Source organism: Lepus europaeus, chromosome 4 (assembly GCF_033115175.1).
Source record: "Lepus europaeus isolate LE1 chromosome 4, mLepTim1.pri, whole genome shotgun sequence".
NCBI lineage: Eukaryota > Metazoa > Chordata > Mammalia > Lagomorpha > Leporidae > Lepus > Lepus europaeus.
Window position 1 is genome coordinate 119,989,121 of NC_084830.1, and position 24,513 is coordinate 120,013,633.

Genomic DNA, 24,513 nt, shown 5'->3' on the forward strand with positions numbered 1-24,513 from the left:
GCTAGGGCCATTTAGGGTGTCCTGAGGAAGAATTCAAGAGAGGAAAGAATAAGAACAATATAGGAGAGACAACAGCTTTTAAAAGCAAATTACTTCTAAAATGCAGAGGAAAAGCAACTGGAAACAACTAAAAAAGAGCATGAGAGAAGAGGACTTCCGAGGCAGGCATCTGGATGTCACCCGCTCCAGTGCACAGCAACTTGAGCCATCACTGCTGCGTTCCAGGGTCCGCATCGGCAGGAAACTGGAGACAGGAACTGGAGCCAGGGACCACACCTGGGTCCTTTGATACAGGATGCTGGCGTCATAACCGCCATGCTAAACGTCCACCCTATAAATGCACCGGAGGGTCTTTAGAGAGCAGTGGTTCTCTGAACCAGGGACAATCCCAGACTTCCTGAACAGGGGACATTTGGCAGTGTCCCAACAGGAGAGGAATGCTGCCAACATCTCCTAATGGAGGGCAGGGATGCTACTGAGCACTCAGCATCCTCCAACAGACAAAACAATCCCCACAACAGAGTCTTAGCCACCCCAAATGTCACTAGTGCCAAGATTAGGGTCAGAGCATCCTTGCAAACAAGAGTACTGAATGGGATAGGAGCTAAGAGCTCATCCTTCTCTCCCATCTCCCATGGAAACTAGGAGAAGTAGAAGCCTCCATCATCTACCCCAACAAAAGGCAGAACTCTGCCCCCAAACCCACACTCCAGTTGGTTTTAGGGGAAGTGTAGGGGAACTGGCTTCTTTCCTTGCAAGGATGGGGGTCCCTGTAGGCAGCATTTGAGTGCCCATTCTCACCCAGCTGCTAGGGACCAGCACTACAAAGCTAAGTTCCTAGTAGACGCCAGTTCCCCTACACTTCCCCTAAAACCAACTGGAGTGTGGGTTTGGGGGCAGAGTTTTGTCTTTTGTGGGGGTAGATGATGATTTCCTCAGGGTGGACAGTTGCCTTCTAATGAACCAGCCAATAAAAAGATACACTTGAACATGAAGGAGATTTGATTCCCAGTTACTCTTGCTCTTATGAAAAAGATAGTCTGTTCACCACTTCTGCTTCTGTGACAGCAACCAGCACCACCAACCAGCCCCTGTCTTTCCTTCATCCTCCCCAGGGAGCACCCCGACCAAACCAGGACTGGCGTTGGCAGTGAGAGTCTTCTGCTTCGAGGCTGCACCATCAGAAACACCGAGGTGGCTGTTGGCATCGTCATCTATGCAGGTCATTGTCCCTTAGCGGTGTCTTCCGTCCCAACTGCCCTTCTTCCTTCCTCCTCCATGCCCTCCTCAGAACCTCCCTTCAGGACTCAGAGCAAAGGGCTGGAGCCCTGTGGCTTCCCACACGTCATCTAGGCAGAGGAGGCTGCGATCATAGCAGCTCGAGTGTCCACGTGTAGCTCACGCCTCTGAACCAGACAGGAGAGGGATTCGCATGCATCCACCCAGGAGGTTGGAGACCCTGACAAAAGGCAGGCTGAGGAGTTTCCCGTTGAACCTCTGGATTAGCCTTACCAAGCAACTTGACCTTGTGTGCCTTCATTTCCTCACCAGTACAATGGGAAGAATATCTGTAAGTGTCTCATGGAGCATTTTTGAGGATCAAATATTGTTAACGTATGAAAGGCACCCAGCAGGGTCTCCAGGAAAGTGAGGGCTCAATGGGTTTTAGCTGCTGGTTTTGTTATTTATTCAATTTCTACGTCCAGATATAAGGGTCTATGTCCCCTTTCTACTTTGATTCTGCCCCACAATGTAAAAAAGGGGACAGCAGCTTTATCATAACAAATCTAAAATGTCGCAGGGCCCTGCGTGGCTGCCATTGGCTCGGGTGCTCAGTAACACTGGTTGTTCCCTGAGTCACTCCAGACACCTTCCGTGGTCTCCCTGGAGCATCTACCTCACTGGAAGACTCCAGAAGAGGCTCTTTCTTATCTGCTATTCACTGCCACACTTGAGGATATTTTTTGGTTTGGTTTAGTTGGTTCTGGTCTAAATAGAACTCTATTTTTGGTGAATGTAACAGAAGCACTTAAATATCTGGCTACCCTAATTCACATTTTAGGATTATCAGAGACAAGCAAGACTTGTTAAAAATACTCCACAATCTAGCCAGCTTTCCCTAATTTGGGAAAGGGGGTTGTGTTTATCAGTTCAGGTAACTTCTTTCCCAGGTCTTTAGCAATGGAACCCAGTGCTGCCTAGCCGACATCCTACACATGGAATTTCCAGCAGTCTGTCCCCCAAAGGAAAATAATAACCCACATGTATTTAGAGTTTGGCTTCTCTGAGTAGATAACAAAAGCCCTAAGTTACGGGAGCACTTCAAGAGGGGACAAATTTAGAGAGCATGCTAATGCAAACGGTGGCTCTGGGTAGACCAGCTGCCTGGAGGTGAACTGCACTCCTGTTCTGTGTGTCCCTGAGCAAGCTGGTTAAACATTTAATGCCAAAGGCCCAAATAGTCCCCACATTATGGGGTGATACTGTCCTGCTGAGAGCATCCGTGAAAAGAACTTGAAATGAATTAACTTTCCCGAAGAATAAGAAAAAGGACAAAATGACCCTGAGTGTTGAAGGGGTATAAGCTGGAGCAGGACTGCTCAGCCCTGAGGCAGAGGGTTTTCTTGTGGCAGGGGCAATCCTGCAGGATGCTTGGCAGCATCCCAGGCCTCGAACCACCAGATGCATCTGCCCCACCTCCAGGCTGACAAAGCCAAAAAATTCTCACAACACTGCCAGGTGTCCCCAGAAAAGTAGCAATCACCCCTGCTTGAGAATAGTCGGTCCAGAGTTAGTTAGCTTCTCTCTGTTGATATTATCCATGGCCATAAAGGAGGACACAGCGTCAAAGGCCCAAAAAGCCCCCAAGGAGCTTTCCAGAAGGAAGAAATGCAGTGTGCAGCTCTGGGCTCCCCACTTCAAACACTTCTGAGTCCCTATTGTGTACCAGGGAAGAACTTAGGTACTTGGTGTGTATCGACCCACTCCCCCACACCCAAACGTACACACAACCATTAGCTCCCATTTTACCAAGGAGGCTGGATTCATTCATCCAAGGTTGTATTTTTCCTGAGATGAACTCTATGTGACCCAAGGTCAAGTATCTGCAGAGGTGAGCTCTGTCTGGTTCTACAGCCCATGTAGAATCATACTGCTTCCTGTTGAACTCAACTGTTGCCAGAGAGCAGAGGAATCCCAGAAGGCAGAGGGCAGGTGGGTAGAGGGGATGGGCCCAGGATGGGCCCTGTATGGGGTGAGCTCGAGGCAGGCAGGAAGCCTGCTATTCCATCAGCATAGCTGGCACACACTTGTCAGGCTGCAGGAGCCCCTATCAACTGTACTGACTTGAGTCTAATTTAATAAGCCTAGAGTTTGTTCACTCCCACTGTTTTGTTGCTACTTTAAATCCACAAGGCAACCAGCTAATCAGCATTAAAGCCCTTTGCTTCTGGAGCTGATGTATTGCTTTTCTTTATTTTTGTAGGGAAAATATGTAGCTGGCATTTTTTAATTTGGCTGTACAGCATGATAATTAAAATATAGCAGCCCCAAGGGAGAGACTGTGTCTTCAGAAAATGTCTCTGCTTGACTCTTAGTTCTTAGCCCTGTGGCCTTGGCTTCCCCCTGTAGCTCTGATGTTAATTTATTCTTTGTGGTTAGGTAGGTCCCTTCCAATCACTGGTCCTCAGTTTCCCTGATGGATAAAGTTGCTGACGAGAAGAGATTTGTAGTTTTCGATCTCTGCAATCCTTTCTTGGAACAAAATTTTACGCAGAATGCCAGCATAGGAGTAGAGCTTCCCAGGGTTAGTGCTGGGTAGGAAACTTTGGTCTCTGCTACACTTGCACAGGCAACACCAGTGCCTTAAGCACAACCAATGACACAAGGATGGAAATGATAGGCACCAAGCACTACCCTACCACAGGACTTTTGCACATACAGTTCCCCCTACCTAAATCTCTCTCCTTTCTCCCTTCAGACCTCTTTTAAATGTTACCTCCACTAAGCAGCTTTCCCTGGCTATGCGTTCTAACTCTACCTCTCATCTACCTTATCCCATGTATTTGCTTATTATTTATTTTATGGCACTTACTAATAACTATACCTGTTTGCTTGTGCAAATCCTCTGTCTTCCCGGTGTATCTACCACCAGACAGAACAACGCCTCTGTGCAAAACAGAAGGGTGGTTCTTCCTCAAGACCACATGCTCTCCTTAGCCAGAAATGTGTCCTCATACACTTACAGGCCTGTGGCCACCCATAATGAGGGGTTCCCTCTGCGTGCTGGCATGGCCAGGGCCAGGATGCCTGGTAGATGTGTGCTGATGCAGGCCAGCCCCGCCCCCCAAGCTGTTCCCGCAGCCTCTCCAAGGCAGGTGCAGAGAAGGAAGCCTCATTTCTATCATAAGCTCCCGTAAGAAGAGCCAAGGGTACGGTCTGGGGCCAAGGGACTCATGTCTTCATTTTCTCTCAAAGGCCATGAGACAAAAGCCCTGCTCAACAACAGCGGCCCACGGTACAAACGAAGCAAGGTTGAGCGACGCATCAACACAGACATCTTCTTCTGCATCGGCTTTCTCATCCTCATGTGCCTTGTTGGAGCTGTAGGTATGGAATATTCTGGAAAGAACAACAGAGCCATCTTGTATGGGGGGGTGGGGGAGGAGCTAAATTGCGTTCATTCCCTGAGCTTCACTTTGCTCATCTACAAACTGGGGCTATCCTGCCTACTTAAGAAGATGCCAATGAAATGAAAATACAAATGAAGTCTTTAAATAGCACGGATATCACCCACACTGTGTGTGCTCAAGAAATACTCCCGGAAGCCCAGAGGACCGCAGCATGAATCGGTTCCAGGACCGCTCCTCCGGGACTAGCAACCTGTAAACAAAACCAGTAATGCAGTCGGCCATGCTGAGGGAGGCAGCCACACATGCTTTGTTAGCTTCCCGCTGCTGCTGTCTAAAAACTCACACTTCAGGTTCAAAACAACATTGATTTATTCTGTGACAGCCTTGCAGGTTCAAAGTCCAAAGTCAGTTTCACTGGGGTTAGAGTCAAGGTATGGGCAGGTCTGGCTCCCCCTGGGGACTCTAAGGAGAGAAACTAGTCCTTGTCTCTTCAGCTCCTAGTGGGGGCCTACATTCCTTGGTTTGTGGCACCTTCCTCTGTCCTTAAACCGTCCCACTCCAATCTCTGCTCGTGTTTCCTTCTCTTTCTCTGTAGCTATCTCTTCCTCTGCCTTTGTTTGGTAAAGAAACTGGTGATTCCGTCATTGGGTCTACCGGGGAGATCAGAACACTGTCCCTATCTCAGCTTCCATGGCATAATCACATCTTTTCCATATGAGATGCCTATTAACAGGGTCCAGGGGTTAGGGTGGATCTCAGTTTGGGGCTGGGCTATTCAGCCCATCACAGGAGCTATCACAGGAGCACCAGAGAAGTCTTGAAGAAACAGCTGCTGGAGCCGACTCCCATCTGGAGTATGCATGTTCCATAGGAGGTGGGTGGCAGAGACAAGGGTAGGGGCAGGAGGCGAAGGCACAGTTATCCCCATGGACAGCCCAAGTAAACCACCAAGGTAGGAATGAGAATCATTCTTACAGAGGGGCAACTGGCTGTGGAGTGCACAAGAGCAAGGCCAAGAATGAAGAGCTAACCGGAACTGGGCTGAGGGCGAGGTCTACACTAGCTGAGTGTGGCTAGCAGCAGGGGGCAGAGACAGAAGGGATCTGGATCCCTTTAGGTTGATCTCAGAGCGGAGGCAGCGAGGTGTCCTCTCTGACACTCTAAGCCACGCTCCTTTGCTGTGGCTGCAGTCTGAGCATGGCTCTCAGGATGCTAAAAGAGACACCGAAAAGCAAGCAGAAGGGCTCGTGCTGTGTCTGGAAGCCCCTGCTGACTCCCAGCCAGTAAGCACCAACAGTGTTTGCTCTCGACTTGCCTCTTTCAGGAAGCATAACCACCGGTGTTTTGAACAAGGTGGTTTCAGAAAGGCAAAGGCCTTCCCGGGGCTCAGGGAGACTCTTGGCATGATGCTGCAGGTGAGGAGATGCACACTTGCGGGGGGCCTGGAGCTTGCGATGACTGTGCTTCCCAGGCGTGTCCAGTAGCACTCGGTGTGCGGAGGGCTCATGGCTGAAAGGAGAACTCCTGCGGAAAGAAGGAAGCAGTCAAAGCACACAATCACCCCCACCCCAGCAGCCCACCCACGGTCCACCTCTGCCCTCAGACAGGCTGCAGGAACTTTGTCTCGGTTTTGGAATGGGTGTTTCGGGGTATGTCAGAGCAAAAAGGCTCTTTGAGAGCTTCACACTGCATCTTCAGAGAAAGAAAATTAACGATTCCAAGGTAACAGCAAGATAAGGTGCAGGCAAAACAGCTTGGCAGATTCCCTGGAATAATAAATAAATTCAGAAAGTTCATGGAAAGGGGAAGAATTCTATCGTGTCTGAGCACAACACCCCATACACCCCACAGGACTCTGCCCGTGCCTGATGAAAGCACAGGTCTGGAGGGGGTGACAGTTCTGGAAGGAATGTCTTGCTGAGTTCTTGAAGACATTTTTACTGTGATGTCATGAAGGTGACGTTTCTCCTTTGTCCAGATTGTGCTCTCCTGGCCTTCCTGACCACCCAGTATCTGCCTGGGCTCCAGAACTCCTATGACGATGTCCTCCTCCTCCTCCTCGCAGCCTTCTCGGCTTCTCTTGTGCTCTCATCTTGCTTCTCAGAAGGCCAGTGGGCTCCTACTATGGGACACTGTTTGGGCCTTAGTCATTCGATCCATCACAACACCTTCAAATAGTCTCATGGCTTTAAGTCTCTCTCTTCCTGACACACATGGTGACATATGGCCTGACCTCCTGGGTGCAGAGTGTCATGGGGCAGGGAAGTGTTCCTTGTGCCTCATATTCCCTCTAGTTCCTGCCCTGCAGCTGACAGCGTGCTATGCATCTGGTTGTTCTATTCTCACAATAATCCCTTCGGGAAGATACCATGTCTAACTAATGGACGGGGAGGCTGGGCTCCAGCGCTCTGGAGCAGGTACTGGATGCACTTCATTGTGCATTACCTTCAGTCAGTGGTGTCGTTATCCCCTTTGCACATGAGGAATGAGGGTTGAGCCTGCATCCCGTGCCGCTGCCTTGGGCCCTCATGGCAATGCAGGCTCTGGCCTAGCACTGCTCATGTACTGTGTGATTCGTCCTTGTGTGTGCAGCTCCATGATTTGGTAAGGAATGGAGACAAGAATCTAGACTCCACGTAGAATGAACAAGTGTTCATAAAGGGAGGAGTGAATGGGTAAACACAGAGAGAGGCAGCTACAGAGGAAAGAGAATGGCGATCATGGGACAGAGTCTTTCGAGACTCCCCAGCCACGCACTTTGCGCCACACAACTGAGAAGGACGCATGTCCCTTTCTCTCTTTTCAAACCCTGCATCACAGCGTAAGTAATGCTCTTGGTAGTCTTCGGAGGTATGGCAGGCTGGATGCAAGTGAAGGGCATGTGAAGGACCACCGTGGAGAGAAGTGAGCACGCCCACATACAGCCACGTCACATGGAGTAAGAACAGGCCCCTCCAAAGCATACCGTTTCCAGCAATGGGTCCGGGTGGTTTCACGGACCAGCTGGAGGACTGAGTGGAGATCCTGCCTAATGCCTGGCTTTGTCTCCCCTTAGGCTACAGCCTCTGGAACGGGACCTTTGAAGAGCACCCTCCTTTCGATGTGCCAGATGCCGATGGCAGCTTCCTCTCCCCTGCTGTGGGAGGCGTCTACATGTTCCTCACCATGATCATCCTGCTCCAGGTAGGAAGACCTGTAGCCAATACCACTACAATTGAGCAAAACAGAGAAAAGCCAGTGCTGATTCCAGTGAAGAACTCCCCAGACTGCGAGGAGGAGCCAGTCATGGCGTTCTTCTGGGCCTTTGAAAGGATCTGTATGGCAGATGATGTCAGGACCAGCCTTGTCTTGTGCAGGCGACTTTGCCTTTCAGATAATAAGTGGAAAACATTTACCAATTTTCCACGTGAGAGTAAGATTACAGCAGTAACCCAGGTATGTCTGCCCCTTTGCCGGTAGAGAACAGGTAAAGCATTAATGACTTAGGAGCAAAAGATAAAATAGCACAGAGCTGCAGAGAACTCTCAAGCCCCAGGCAGTGAGAAACAGAAAACACAGGACAGTGCTTTTGCATTTGATAGAGATGGAAAAGAACAAAATTGGCTATATATAGGAGAAAAAGCAAATGGAGAACCCCTACCAAATGTGAGGCAGTAATGGATAACAAGATGATGACGAACATCTTCATGCTGTATAGGAAAATACAGTCAGTGGAAGGATGAGAGAAGTCATCATCTTGTCTTGATGAAACTCCATTTGCATTAGATTTTTGTTGTATTTGAGGCTATTTCATTGCCCTCTGATGGGTGAACCATTTTAATTCATTCATTTGTTCATTCATCAAACAGAATAATCCTTTTTTTATTTTTATTTTTTTACAGGCAGAGTTAGAGAGAAAGGTCCTCCTTTTTCCATTGGTTCACCCCCCAAATGGCCACTACGGCCAGCACATTACACCCATGCGAAGCCAGGAGCCAGGTGCTTCCTCCAGGTTTCCCATGCGGGTGCAGGGCCCAAGCACTTGGGCCATCCTCCACTGCACTTCTGGGCCACAGCAGAGAGCTGGCCTGGAAGAGGAGCAACCGGGACAGAATCCAGCACCCCAACCAGGACTAGAACCTGGGGCGCCGGCGCCACAGGCAGAGGATTAGCCTATCGAGCTGTGGCGCTGGCCAAGAATAATCCTTTCAAAATGTGAATCAGAACCTAGCCTTCTTCCACACAGAACACAAAGTGAAATCAAAGTCCTTATCCAGGCTGATGAGGCTGGAAGTGACCTAGACCTTGACTTTGTCCCTGAGTGTGCTGTTACCTCTCTTCCCCATCTTCACTCACGTGAAAGGCCTGCGCCCTGACTCTAACGCCCAGTCTGGCCCCCTGCCCCACCTTTTCCTGGCCTTTCCCTCTGCCAAGAAGGCTCCTCCCATGATAACCTCGCCACTCCCACCCTCACGTCTTCATGTCTCGCTCAAAGGTTGCGGTTTATATGAGTTCCTTCCAGCCATCTCTCTCCACCTTTTTTACTTTCTTACTTGGTCATGAGACTTAACACCCTTCAATATATACTTGTTTGTTGTTGACTTTTGCTGGAATGTGAGTTCTTCAAGATCAGGGATTTCACTTTGCTCATTTGCATTTCCAGGACTGAGAACAGTGTCTGACATACAGCAAGTACTTGAGAAATATGAGGGAGCTTCAAAAAGTTGATGTGAATGTGGAAATAAAAGATAATGTGTTGGGGGGGGGGGAGCCACAACAATACAAAAGTTGCACTTTGTAAATTCACATTTATGAAATAAAAAATAAATAAATACATAAATAAATAAGAAAGTAAAAAAAAAAAAAATAGCAGAGAGCTAGATTGGAGGTGGAGCAGCCAGGACTCGAATCGGCACCCATATGGGATGCTGGTACTTCAGGCGGCGGCTTTACTCACTATACCACAGTGCTGGCCCTGCCGGTATTTTTTTTTTTAATTTTCTTCTAGAAATTACCTCACAAATATATTCACACAAAATTATCTATGTACAAGGATTTCATTGTTATATTGTTTGTAACAGCAAAATTTTGGAAAAGCCGAAATGTCTATGGATAATAGACTGATTAAATAAATCATGGTACATCCTTAAGTTAGAGCATGAGACTCACAAAAAATAAATAAATAAAGAATGAAGTGGCTTTCTACATATAAATATCAAACAACCTCCAATATAAAATGTTAGGAAAACAAAATGTATAACAGTAAGCTACTGTTTTAACTAAAAAGAAAAAAGAATAGTTTATCTCTTGAAGAATACACAGAATATTATTAATAGTGGTTTTCTCTACGAGGGTAAACAGTGGCTTAGAACAAGAAAAAAGAGAGAAACTGACATTTCACTATATGTGCCTCCCCCACCACCACCTTTCTGAGTTGTATTCTACTTGCACAGATTACCCCAAAACTATTAAAAACTTTTTAAAGCCTTTAAAAAAAAAGATAATGTGAATAATAACCTGTTAAAATGCCCTTCACACTAAGCATTGAGTGAAAAATAATCAGCAGTGGGTCCAAGGGGAAAAGTGAGTGGTGGTCCTTGGGAGCAACAGAGATCTGAGGGGGTTTAGTGGACTCTGGCCAGAGATGCTAAACCACCCTCCCTTGCTTCCAGCTCACTCATTAAATAACCAGTAGTGAGTACTAAGTATGGTTAAAGAAGTCATATCTCCTTTCCAGATCTCCCCAAGAATTCCAAGGGAGCCATGAAGTCGTTGATCTTTATTTTCCCAGAAACAGTCCTTCCTGTGAACTGACCTCTGCTCTGCATTAAATACATTTGCTCTCCACTAGTGAGGATCCTAAGGTGGGGTATCCACCTGTTTCTGAACTCATCTCCCCGCAGGTGCTGATCCCGATCTCTTTATACGTATCCATTGAGCTGGTGAAGATTGGGCAAGTGTTCTTTCTACACAATGACCTTGACCTGTACGATGAAGAGGCAGATATGTCCATTCAGTGTCGAGCCCTCAACATCACTGAGGACCTGGGCCAGATCCAGTACATCTTCTCTGACAAGACAGGGACCCTAACGGAGAACAAGATGGTGTTCCGGCGTTGCACCATCATGGGCAGCGAGTACTGTCACCAAGAAAACGGTATAAGTATTCCCAAGGGCCTTTACCCCTCTTTCTAAAAGCAAATGTCAGGCCGGCGCCGTGGCTTAACAGGCTAATCCTCCGCCTTGCGGCGCCGGCACACCGGGTTCTAGTCCCGGTTGGGGTGCCGGATTCTATCCCGGTAGCCCCTCTTCCAGGCCAGCTCTCTGCTATGGCCCGGGAAGGCAGTGGAGGATGGCCCAAGTCCCTGGGCCCTGCACCCGTGTGGGAGACCAGGAGAAGCATCTGGCTCCTGGCTTCGGATCAGCACGATGCGCCGGCTGCAGCGGCCATTGGAGGGTGAACCAACGGCAAAAGGAAGACCTTTCTCTCTGTCTCTCTCTCTCACTATCCACTCTGCCTGTCAAAAAAGCAAAAAAAAAAAAAAAAAAAAAAAGCAAATGTCCTCTCCTGAGAGAGAGGAAAGAAAAGACATTATCCTGGCTCCCTTAGAGGGTGTGGGACATTTTGGCAACTTGCTTCCAGTATTCTGTGTGTTTTTTTGTTTGTTTTAGTTTTGTTTTGTTTTGGCAAATTGGTGCTATTCTTCTTACCCCGGAACTTCAATTTAGTAGCCCTCCAGTTGATCTTTGCCTGGTACCATTTACGATACAGGATCTTTAATGTCAGGAATGGACAGGATGGAGTTCCATTGTATGCCAGTTACACAGTCAAGGATGAGTTTCTTAGGTCACTTTCCCTGACATGTCAAGGAAGATCTAGGACTGGGCACATGGCCAGAATTGACACATCCAGAAAATGTCTTCCATGCTAATTAATCTCTTGCATTTTCCCTAATGCAAAGTTTTGATTTACAAGATAGAACTGCAAGCTGCCTGGACAGTTAGGGATTGAATGTGGCCTATAAAACTAACCTGATTCCCTCAGCCACTGCACCCCACCCCCATACACACACTTTGTAAATACAAAAAGAAATTCTAAAGACAATAGCATTCATTCTTTGAGGTGGGAGGAATGAAGAAAGAAAAGCAAGAACTATTATAAGCAGCCCTATCCCCTTTGCCATAGAGATCACCATTTGCATGGAAGCTTCTGATCTCTTTTTAATAATAATAACAGCTTCCATTACCTAGGGTAAGCTAAGCATTTTAACACCACACATCATTAAATCTTCAAAAACAACCTTTCAAGTTAGGTACTTTTTGAAAACCTTGAGCTGAGGAAATTAGAGGTACAAGTTAAGTCAAACACAAAGTCATACAACCAGTAAACAGCAGAGCCAGTATTTGAACATGTGAGATCCAGTTGTACCCCTCTTTCTCCAGTATTGGTAGCCCAGAGGCCCATTTTTCAGAGCACCATGGGCTTTTCCATGTTCTCACTCCCATCCCTAAATTCTCTACAGCTATGACCCAACCCAGTTATGGCTGGTGCAATAACAATACTCCTTTCTTGCAGCCAAGCGACTGGAGACTCCAAAGGAGCTGGACTCAGACAGTGAAGAATGGACCCAGTACCAGTGCCTGTCTTTCCCAGCCAGATGGGCCCAGGGTCCAGCAACAATGAGAAGCCAAGGAGGTGCCCAGCCTCTAAGGAGGAGCCAGAGTGCCCGGGTGCCCATCCAGGGCCATTCCCGACAGAAGTCTGTGGGACGCCGTGAAAGCTCACAGCCTCCTGTGGCCTTCAGCAGCTCCATAGTAAGTCCCTGCCTTTTCCTCTCTGAATTTTAAGTGTCTCGAGGTGGGGAAACAAGGGCAGAGAGCGCTGGGATGTGAAACAGAAAACACTGATACACCCTGGAGAGCTCTCCAAGCGGCAGTCCTTGGCCTTACGTGGAGTGTCCAAGGGTGCTTGGTTAACATACACAATTCTTGTCGTTTTGACATGGTCGGTGTTTAGAAATCAGGAGATTTTACTTAAATATAGAATTTCTGGCTTCTCTTTTAAAATTGTCTGCACTCCACTGGCATTTCCTTATAGCAGTAATGGGCTTTAGTCAGAGGCAATGCTCCCAACACTGGGCATGCAGGCTCCGTTCCATCAGAGCCCCCGCCTTTTCTGCAGATCCCTACCACGAGTTGAGAGCCAGCAGCCTGCTCATTGTGCATGTTTGTCCAGTTAGAGAGCCCAGAGAGACAAATATTTGTTATGCCCATGTTTTTCTAAATTGAATAGACAAAAGATAAGGCTGCAAGGCTTATGAGTTTAAAGAAAAATGAGAGAGTATATTTTTTGGAGGTAATCAGAAATAAGTCTTAAATGGTTAGGAAGCAAAAACTATCAGAATGACCCAGCCCACTTAATTCCTTTAGGTTAACTCCCTGTCCCTGTGGGCACGTGAGTTGGCGACTTTGATTTGGGGCTTCTGCATTCCAGTCCCTTCATGCTTCCATTAAGGCAGCCATCAGTAAGCACCCAGTGAAGACACTGGGCTCCTTTCCCAAGATTACATGGTCTTTCCCAGAGTAAAGGCATGAACTGAGCCTTCTGATTGCTGTCCCATTCTTTTCTCGACATGTGCTCTTTCTCCAGGGAACTTGAAAAGATGTCATCTAGGAACTTCTAGAATCTTTAAAAAAAAAAAATTCTATTTATTTATTTGAGAGAGAGTTACAGACAGTGAGAGGGAGAGACAGAAAGAAAGGCCTTCCATCCAATGGTTCACTCCCCAAATGGCCACAACAGCCAGAGCTGTGCTGATCCTGAGCCAGGAGCCAGGAGCTTCTTCTAGTCTCCAATACAGGTGCAGGGGCCCAAGCACTCGGGCCACCTTTTACTGCTTTCCCAGGCCACAGCAGAGGGCTGCATTGGAAGAGGAGCAGCCGGGACTAGAACCAGCACCCATATGGGATGCCAGCATCGTAGGCAGAGGATTAACATATTGCGCCACAGTGCCAGCTCCTAGAAACTTCCAGAATCTTGCACACTTCCAGAAAAGGACAAAGGGGCTCAGCGCTCTCGCACTCGCTCGCTCGCTCTCTCTCTCTCTCTCTTTTCTTAAGGCTGAGAGACAGAGACAGACAGATCTTTTATCCGCTGGTTGACTCCCCAAATGTCCACAATAGTCAGGGCTGAGAACTGCCCAAGCCAGGAGCTGAGAACTCAATCCTATCTCCCAGGTAGGTGGCAGGGACCCAAATATTGAAGCCACCACTTGCTATCTACCAAGGTGCATAACATTAGGGAAGCTAGCATTGGAAGTGGAGCTAGGAACTGAGGCGCTCCAAAACGGGATGCAGACTTTCCAAGTAGAGTCTTAACCACTTAACTGCTGTTCCAAACACTCATGCCCCACTGCCTTCCTTCTCCATCTTGAAAAAGGGACACAAACAGATGGTCCCGAAAGTACTCTTATCCCATTGATAGGAAAGTAGGGATTTTATGGGGGGAGAGGGAGGGCCTGGGTGTTACAGCATAGAAGGGTAAGCCACTGCTCGCAGTGCCAGCATCCCATATTGGAGTGCCAGTTCAAGTCCTGGCTGCTCCCCTTCTGATCCAGCATCCTGGTTATGCACCTGGGAAAGCAGCAAAAAGATGACCCAAGTACTCTGGCCATTGCTACCTATGTGGGAGACCAGGATGGAATCCCTGGCTCCTGGCTTCTACCTGGCCAAGACCAGGCTGTTGCAAATATTTAAGGACTGATCCAACACTTGGAAGATCTCTGTGTCTTTCCCTCTTTCTCTGTTGCTCTTCCTTTCAAATGCATAAATGAAAAAAAGGTTTTTGTTTTTTGTTTTTTTTAAACTGATCCTTTGGATCAGTTTCCTTTCAGTCTTTCATAACCCCCATCCAAATAAACACACATAGCTATGTATATTCAAGTGTTTTTTGTAATCATAGTACATACCAATTGTAGATTCTACGCTTTTTTAACCTGGTATCAAAAGCATTTTCATTTGCTATCTGGTATTCAGATTCAGGACGGTGTTTTCTGACCACAAGTCGATTCTGGGTTGTTACTCATTTAACTTTGGGTGAGCACAAAGTTAACTCTGTCAAGTTATTGTCCCACACAGAAGTACAACATCAGCAAAGATAAAACTAGAACAAGGTGTAAAGATGCAGAATCCTCATAAACATGGAAGAGAAACCATCCATAGATGCCTTTGGGAAGAATTTTTGTAGATTTTTTTTTTCCTGTTGGATTTTCCCAAGTGATATAACAACAGGACACACACATTTGTCAACTCTTTCTCTAATTTAATCCTGCCCCTTCTTAATGTAAGGCTTCTTTCCTATCTCTGTACTTAAATAATTAAAATTAATTATTTTTAGGCATTAGATTCTATGTGTCTCTTGGAATCTTCCAATTCCAAATATTATGAGCATCCCACATGCCTGAGAATTTCTTCCCCACCACACAAGGGAGAGAAAAAAGGAAGCTTTCCTGTGTGGATCTCAGCTGGGTACCCAAAACTGCCCCTTGCTCAGCCTGACAAATCTGAGTAGCCCAGAAAAACTGCAGCCCCGAGCCAGGCAATGGAACTTTGCTGCAGGGCCTGTAGCTGATGGTCACTGGGAGACACACACACCCCAGGCTGTCTCCAGATCCTGGACTCATTGTTGTGCCCAGGCTGCCAGGTGCAAAGGCAAGCTTTTACTATGTTCACTCTGGAGCAATAAGGAAATTGACACGTAGAATAAGATGCAATTCTTGCTGCCTGGCAGGTGGGGATGATGACGTGTTCTCTTTATGAGCCGTGTACTTCTGTATAATCAGGTCACTTAAAAGTGTGGGGTTAATGAGACAAAAGTATCCTTGGAGAGTCGTCTGGGAGGACATTGTACCGAGAGTCAGGAAATGCTGGTTCTGGTTTCAGCTCTGCTACTCATTTGCTGAGAAACCTTAAAGAACACATTAAGCCTCTTTTTATCCCCCACAATTCTCCCCAGGCTGTCCTATGAGTCAAACTACAAGGTTGTGATGAACGGCAAGATTCCTTCCAGCTACATATTAGGCACATGTGGGGTCTCGGCGCTGCTGTGAATCGGCTCTGTGACTGTGGTCAGCTTCCTGAACTGGGAGTCTCAGCTCCCCATCATCAAGATGATGACTGTTCTGCTTGGGCTTTATTTGGAGGATTTCATTCTTAAAGCCTTGTTTTGTTTTGTTTTGTTTTTAAGATTTTACCTATTTATTTGAGAGGCAGAGTTAGAGGGGGAGGGAAAGAGAAAGAGAGGTCCTCCGTCCACCATCCACTGGTTTGCTTCTCAAATGGTCGCGACAGCTGGAGCAGGGCCAATAGGAAACCAGGAGCTTCTTCAGGGTCTTCCACGCGGGTGCAGGAGCCCAAGCACTTGGGCCATCTTCTGCTGCTCTCCCAGGTCATAAGCAGAGACCTGGAAGGGAAGGGGAGCAGCAGGGACTTGAATCAGCGCCCATATTGGGTGCTGGTGCCACAGGTGGAGGCTTAGCCTACTATGCCACAGCACCAGCCCCAAAACCCTGTGTTTTAGACACAGATAACTAGCAGAGATTTTAAATGATCTTTCTGTAGGGAAGCTGTCCTCCTTGGACAGATGTTCACATTTCCAATGGCATTGAGAAGCAGGGAGTTTTCATAAAATGCAGTGGTTGAACTCTTTCCTGAGATTCTGCTGTAATTGGTCAGGGTAGAGAAGGGTCGTGAGCATTCTATTTTTATTGCTGATGATTTGAGTGAGTGGCCAAGATTGAGGCCCTCTTCTTGGAAGCCATCAGGCCACCAGGGAACTGTCTGCATTTGGCCCATTAAATAGTCACCTTCTTTAGCAGGGAAGGGGTTGGCATAGGGGGGATGATTTGTGCTCCTTTAAAAGATTCTTACTCAACTCATAAAGTAACTCTGGCTGGAGTTAGATCCAAGTAGATTTCTCAGGCCCACTCATGCCTGGCAGGCCCTCTAAGCTTGCCCCTCTTCCACCTGCCTATGGTGCCTCCCTCCACCTGCCCACTTGGCACCTGGACTGGTCTGCTGGTCTATTGCATCCACCTGTTCACTACATTCTCCCTGTGAACTCTGTCAGAGCCTGAACCCCTCATCCTGCCAGGTGGAGGCAGAATGTTCCACCACAGTTCAAAGAATCCAGTTGTTGGTTTCTTTGGCACTTCAAGTGAAATGTAAAACAAGAATCACAGTAGCAGCAACCACCAAAGCTGGGTTTTCTTCTTTGACTACAAAAACAAGGAAGCATCAGTCCTTATCACCTAATTGCCTGTTATAAACTCGGTGCCTTTAAGGTGCAGATAATATACTTCTGAAAATTGTGGGTGCTGAGCCAAAGTATAATAGTCCTGGCAGATGGACTATTATAGATGTAAGCAGCCAAGACTTCAGAGGTGTTTGTTTAGAGGCAGCACTTGCAAAATATTTTCTAGAACCATCAGACCAAAGACTATGTTCCTAATTGTAAAGTTTGCACTGGGGCCAGCTGCACCTCTCCAAACTTGACCACCACTGCCTTCTGTAGGCGTGCCCCTCACTCCCCCAGAGAGACTGCGTTAGAGAGGAGGGAAGGAGGTGGCGCTGGCCCTCTGCCTCCCTTCCTTCACCTTGGCCTGCCTTTCTTTGTTTGGAAGGGATTTATGCAGCACTCGCAGTCACTCCAGATTGGTCAGGTGGCCCACATACACACACTCCCACTGGAAGGGTAGATAAGTGTCCTGATGGAAGCAGCCAAGCACACAGAATCTGCCTGCAAATGACAGGACCTCACAGGCCAGCGACAGAGGAACCCTGTCTTGGCTGTGCTTCCCTTGGTCCCCAGGCTCCCAAAGGTGGGAACACACAGATACAGTGACACTGTTTTCAAGGGGTGGCAACATCTGGAAGACACCCTTCTTGCTTGGCCACTGAGTGTTTTCCCTTGGGCTGATGTCCCATGTAGGAAAATTTGGATCCTAATGATCTAGGTGCTTCTGTTCGTGTGAACATTTGCAAGCACCGAGTTTTCCCGGGTCTTCATCCAAACCAAATGTTATCAAATCCACAACCTCAGCTAGGGCCAAAGCATCCCTGCCCTGGGTAAAAAAACAACCTGCAGCCTCCATCTCCCCCAGCAACCAGGAACGTCCGTTTCCATGATATCAGTACAACCACAATGTTAAGCCATCGATAGGAACCAAAGAGAAAATGATGGCAAGTCAGTGTCCCTCCTCATCCCTCATCACTCAGCGCTGGCCGTGACAGCAGTTTAAGGTGTATCCTTCCCAGAAGTGTCTCACCCACACGTTAGCATCAAGTACGCTATACCCACAAACACACCCTGTACCCAGATGGAAGCTTACCTACACGCTGTTTCGGACTTTGCTTTTTTTCTTCTTTGTAACCTAACAAGAATGTTTGCTGTCAGTAGATAGATGGATAGATAGTCAGCAGCTCCTTGTCCTTTTAGATGGCTAATAGAATGTGTGGGATCATCATCTGTGAATAGGAGTGTTACTTTTCCTACTGTTTCAGGTCTGAGACATGGTTAGTAAATGGCTGAGGACAGTACGTGCATTTTTACTTTGGATTGGTTCTTCCCAAGAGATGGTCTGGTTGAGATGGTCACCAACAGCAAATAGAAGGATCTGCTTCCTCGCACCTTTGCCATTTCTGTGCATGCTCAGTGTCTGTTTCTTTAGAATAACTTTTCATTTATTCAGTCAACAAACATTTTACAAGCATCAATTCTACTGCATATACTGTTAGACTCTGGGAATGTAAAGTCTAACAGGGATTGCATTTTAGGAGCTTATGGCCCAATGAAAGAACAAGAATACCAGTGACTGTAAGACAGTGCTCTGTGCTAGGACAGTGGGTACCGATGTCCAGTAAGAGCCTGAAAGATCTGCAGGGTCAGTGTCTAAATCAAACTTTCCGCACTATTTAAGGTTAGCCAGGGGCATGAGAGGACCACCCTGTGGGCAAACATCGCTTGTTGCAGGAGGAAACATTTGGTGCAAGCAGAACAGACTACGTATTCTTGAGAGTAGCTGGGATGAAACGTACGAGTCAGGAAGAGGTGAAGGAGATGGAGTCAGAGGAGGATCCACGTCACAAAAGGTTTTCTTCCTGGTCCAGGCACGCAGTTTCTGTCCGTTTCTACCATTGACTCTGTGGATTCCCATGGTGACAAACCATTGCCTGCACCCAATCACTGATGTTCACCAATGTGAACTTGGGGGAATCATCAAAACTGAGAGGAGAAAGCTAAACCTAGCCTGCTTTTCCCAGTCAGAAAGAGCCCGAAACAAAATAGGGCAAGCTCAGTAGCACAGACATTTGCTTCTACAACTGTACAAGCCAACAGTACAAGCATGGTTTGTGAGCTTGGCTAAAAGGCAGATTCCAGGCCCCCTCCCCAGACGGGCTGCATCTTCATAAATCACCCATTGATTGGAGTGCACATCAAAGAATGAGAATTTCTGGCATAGTATTTAAGAGTTGAGGCAGAAGGACCAGCACCACGGCTCACTTGGTTGATCCTGCGTGTGCAGTGCCGGCATCCCATATGGGCGCTGGGTTCTAGTCCCGGTTGCTCCTCTTCCAGTGCAGCTCTCTGCTGTGGTTCAGGAGGGCAGTGGAGGATAGCCCAAGGCACCTGCACCTGCATGGGAGACTGGGAGGAGGCACCTGGCTCCTGGCTTCGGATCGGCATAGCTCCGGCTGTAGCGGCCACTTGGGGGTGAACCAACGGAAGGAAGACCTTTTTCTCTGTCTCTCTCTTACTTTCTAACTCTATCTGTGAAAAAAAAAAAAAAAAGAACTTGAAAAAAAAAAAAAAAGAATTGAGGCAGAATTGGGTTTGAGGCCCAGCACATCACTTGTGACTGTGACCTTGGATAAGTTATGAACTTCACTGAGCTTCATTTGCCTCATAATGAAAAAGGAAGGAGGGCAATGACTCCGTCAATGCCGTTCAGATTAGATGAGGTACAGGAAAGCACTTAGCAGAGATCTCAGTAAGTGCAGTGCAACAGGAATAACAGGACCCTTGAGGGGAATAGTGTGAGCTCAGAGCCCGCCTTTGTCACAGCAGGGTTGTGTGAGTTGTGTACAGGCTATAGTTGATAGAAATCCAACCAGCTGAGTGCCTACCACAAAGCTCTAATTGGGAGAAACTGGTGGCCCCATGAATTTGTTTCTTTTCCTTCAGAGAAATACTGTGACTGGAGGGCTGGCAGTGGGGGAAGGCCCCGCTTCCTTTTTAGGTACTCTAGGTTCCAAGGTCGTAAATGTTAATGGGCCACACAGTGGGCTGGATCAAAAGGAACCAGGAACCGTGAAGAACTTTGCCCTGTGGAGGCAGGCAGTGGGGGTGGGGGGTAGGAGGTTACTGTAGAAACTGACATCTGCTCCTGGCACTTGCAAGATGGGCCCTCTGCCAGTGCTTTAGAGAACCAGGCCCTTTGCAAAGGAGACTGGTTTTTCGTGCTCTTGCTGAATGATTGTGTGGAATATACTAATGGATAGTTTCACTAAGAAATGCCAAAGTTAATCAGTAGTAATGTGGGGTAGTATCCTGGCAAACAGTGTCAACAAGATTATTGAATGCCTGAAATATGCCAGGCACCAGGGACACATCAGAGACAGTCTGTGCCTTCATGGCTTTGAGAGGCTTTAGGAGAAGTGGACACAGGACACATAACCATTAAGTCATCTTAACTGTATCACCATTTGCAAATATGCGATGATAGCTTGGAGCAAAGCATTATGTGCTTAGAGGCTGGGAATCCGATGGTACAGAAGTGCCCCAGGTGACCCAAGTCCATGTGCCAAACCACGCAGTTCTCTTCCCTGTTCTCTGGCACTGGGTTTCACCATCAGGAAAATGGGGGATTGGGCTTTGATGGCCTCCAAGTTTGTTCCCTCACTCTGGATATCTGTGATAAGGGTCAGTTGCAACCCATTCATGAACTTGCCACCTCCCCTCCACACATCCCAAAGAAACAAGGAAATCTGTATTCTGAAAGAGTCTCCAAATATCTGTTTTATAATCTCATGGACTGTCTTTGGAGTCTCAAGGATTTCATATACAAGTCCATCTGTTGTGTTGGGATGCCAGGCACTAAAGATGCTGGCTGTCAGCAAGTCTCAAAAGCCACTTCCTTTTCATGGAGGATGTTGTCTGATGATGCGTGGTTAAGAGCGTGGTTAAGAGCAGGGATTTCGGAGTCGGACTCCCTGTGATAAGCTGAAGGAGTCCTTCTCCTTCTCACTGTGTAAGCTTGAGCAAGCTGTTTAACTTTTCTGGACATCAGTTTTCTCATCTGAAATACAGAGAGCATGGAGAGGATAATGTTGCTAGAGGAAGGCAGTGAGTTAGTGGATACGCTCAGAACATAAGAAATACTATGTGAAGAGGAGTTCAAGGCTCCTTGAGCAAAAATGGTAAACTGATGGCAGGCACCACAGGGGCCCTGAGACTTGGTTAAAGGAGTTTGCAGGAGAGCATTAATACAGTGCTTTACCATGACCATGGAAAGGAGAAACCCTGAACTAAGAGCCCAGGAGACTCATCTCTAATTCTGGCTTTATGCCAAATCACTGGTGCTCTCGGCCAAATCGATCCAGCTCTCTGGGTTCAATTAAGTTAGGATGTTTCATCTCAACGTGGCACTGTGAGAATCTGGTGAGGTCGTATAAATGTCATTACTTGGGAAGGTAGGACAAGATTCACACATGGGTTCACACATGGCACTCCTGTTGTGAAGTTTGCAATGGCAGAGAGGATGGATAATCTAAGCACCCCACCTGCCTCAACTTGCTGACAATAATGACACCACATGGTGTGGATGGTTAACCATCGCTTACAAGGCAAAAGAAGGAAATGCAGATTTGATGCAGTTTTACCAGTATTCTTCTTCTTTTTGGAAAGTACGAGTTCATGGGAAAATAGAAATTTGAAATTCATGCATATGCACAGTCTTCAAAATGTTCATGGAAAAATGATGATGAAAAAGTGCATGGATTTCAAAATTTGTCTGGGTTTCCTCCCATCTCCCTTGCCTGCACCAGCAGCCCCAGGGAGGACAGAATCAGACTTCTAGGATCACTGTATTTGGTAGTCAGAGAAGATAGAGTCTGAGGACCTTTGCCCATGCCATTTTCCTTTTATTTTATTTGAAAGGCAGAGAGACAGAAAGACAGATCTTCTGTTCCCTGGTTCTCTCACTCAAATACCCACAACAGCCAGTGTTGGGCTGGATTAGGTGAAGCCAGAAGCCAGAAGCTCAATCCAGGTCTCTCAGGGGTGGTAGGGACCCAAGTACTTGAGTCATCATTGGCTGCCTCCCAGGGTTCACATTAGCAGGAAGCAGCACTGGACTTGAACGCAGGCACTCCCATAGGCAATACATCCCCAGAAGCTTCTGAACTGCTCAAATGCCCATCCAACACTTTTTCTTTTTCATTTCAACTTGGACTCTGATTTGTAAAAATCATTTGGTACTCAGTCTTCATCCTGCACAAATCAATCAAAATGCCTTCAGTTTGTCTTTTACAACAAAGACTCTGTGCTAAATTTTAACTTAACTGTGAACTCGAACATTAGAGAAAAGGAATTGCATGGAAGCTGCTTTGCAGGTGGTCTTTTGCCGTACCTAATTGTTGAGAGCTGGTACTGAGCTTCCTCTTCAGACCATGTTGAAATTAGAGCTCTAAAAAATGGAAATGCAGGAGAAACTCAAGCTTGATCTCAGAGGCTATAGCTTTAGTGCTATAGAGATTAAGCATGGGCATAAGAAAAGCTAATTGAAAATATAGATCACAGCATTACGGCAGCAGGGTGGTAAGCAAAGTTGATCACCATACAGTTGCCACCACCATTTCCATTCTATTTGTCTCTTGTTCTTCAAACTCTGAGTTCCCAGGATAAAGATGATGGAGCCAGGACAAGAGGAAATACATAGTTCCTTGTAGGCCTATATGTAGTAAGTTCCAAAGGGATGGTTCAAGCTGCAACTTCTAGAAAGTCCTGTGTCAGATCCAGCCCAGACAGTGAGAGAAACTAGAAGCAGGTCACTCGTTATCTCTAATGTACCTTGAGGCATCAGGAGGTTTGGCAATCTGGACCAGCATTGGGGCACTTCATGAGGCAGAGCAGTCACCACCCTCTAGAAAGCAGAGGACTTTGCAGATCTCACAGTTTGCACTACCTCATAATGTCCTCACCTGTGCTTTAATTCACTTTTCCTCATTCACCTTACACGTCTGATGCCTGTGGACATTCTGAGCTCCAGAATCTGCTCTTGTGGCTCAGAAGACAGAATTAACAGTGAGCTGGATAAGATCTATGGACAGGTAGGATTTACTGTTGTTACTGAGGTCTAGACCAGAGCTTGGTAGGCAGGAGAAGATTTTTAATAAAAGTTGGAGACAGCATACACCCATGAGGCAGTAAAGAGACCTCCAACCTTAGCTTAGGGTACAGGTTGAGAAGTGATAGACATCAAGAACACAAATGCATACCGTGGAAGATTCTAGATGCCAGGTGAATTTAATGTGATGACAACAGAGACGTGCCAAAGGCCTTTTGAGGTCAAGAGCACCATGAGGAAAATAATTTTAGGAAGACTGTACAGGTAATACACATGATAGGGTAGAAGGAAAGGAGACCAGAGGCAGCAATGTTGGTTTGCAGCAGGGGTACAGAACATCTGGCCCACAAGCCATATAAGGCTCACGAAATCATTTGGTCTGGCCCTTCTATTGCAACTGTAAACAGATCTTAAAATTCAGTACATCTACAGCAGGCCAGTTTTTAATTTGATGATGATATAGGGCCCACAAATCACGTCAAAAATATCCAAATAGCCCTTGGCCAAAGAAAGCCTCTCATCCCTGCTTAGAGCCTTGCACAGAACTCCAAGATGCAAGCTGGAGTGTCTAAGTATGGCTGACAACAGCAGAAATGGGCAGGCAGGTGGGTGAGCAGTGTGGAGATGAGGGGAAGACCCTGGAAGCGAAGAATTGCCAGAACCTGGCAGCTTATAGACACATGGGTTCCAGCAACAGGAAGTAATCAAATCAGAGTCGACAATGGACAGGCCTGTGAGAGAATGAAACATGCAAGACTTCAGGGAAGACTGCGCCATCCTGTGCCAGACATGCGAAGAATCTGCTGGCAGGGCCTTCTTTCCCCATCCCTTCAGGAGAAACTCTGACTCAGGCCTTTATTTTCCAGGAAAAAGATGTGACCCCAGATAAACACTTACTTACCAAGGTGCGAGATGCTGCCCTGTGGCTGGAGACCTTGTCAAACACCAGACCTGCCAAGCCTTCCATCTCTACCGCTTCCTCCATAGCCGACTTCTTCCTTGCCCTAACTATCTGCAACTCCGTCATGGTGTCCACAACCACAGAACCCAGGCAGAGGGTAAGGACCCGTGATGATTTAGGGCAGGGGGTGAGGTTAAAGGAAAAGAAGAAGGCAGCATAGGGATGAGGGGAAAAGCCTTGATCAGGGAGAGATGACATTTAGGTCCCAGTCAGTGATACCATTTCATCCTTGTGAGACCCTGAGTAGGTGTCCTGTCCTTTCTAGATCTGCTTCCTATTTTGAAATAAAATGGGAAAAATTATAGTTGAGCTCCCTGGAGCTCTCAAACCTTGCCTCTGTGTCTCCAGAAGACCTAATAAGAGTCCATATTTACTGAGTACTTGGCTATGTGCTAGGCACCATACCCAACACTTGACCTGCGTTATCGTTTATCCTTACAACCCAGCAGCCCTAGGGGCAATGTCTTTGGATTCAGTAAGGGAAGAAATGGTGGCTCAAAAAGCTTGATTATTTAGCAAAGGGAATATGGTTCATACAC

General features: G+C 47.1%; 1 protein-coding gene across 1 annotated transcript in view; it reads left to right on the top strand.

Annotated features, from left to right (window-relative positions):
• ATP10B (ATPase phospholipid transporting 10B (putative)) overlaps positions 1–24,513 on the top strand; it is a 111,395-nt gene that overhangs the window by 44,906 nt on the left and 41,976 nt on the right. Inside the window, exons 5-10 of the mRNA XM_062189682.1 lie at positions 1,116–1,222; positions 4,477–4,608; positions 7,687–7,814; positions 10,514–10,766; positions 12,186–12,424; positions 23,880–24,071. Of these exons, the coding sequence (XP_062045666.1) occupies positions 1,116–1,222; positions 4,477–4,608; positions 7,687–7,814; positions 10,514–10,766; positions 12,186–12,424; positions 23,880–24,071 (1,051 nt within the window). The remainder of the gene's footprint in view (positions 1–1,115; positions 1,223–4,476; positions 4,609–7,686; positions 7,815–10,513; positions 10,767–12,185; positions 12,425–23,879; positions 24,072–24,513) is intronic.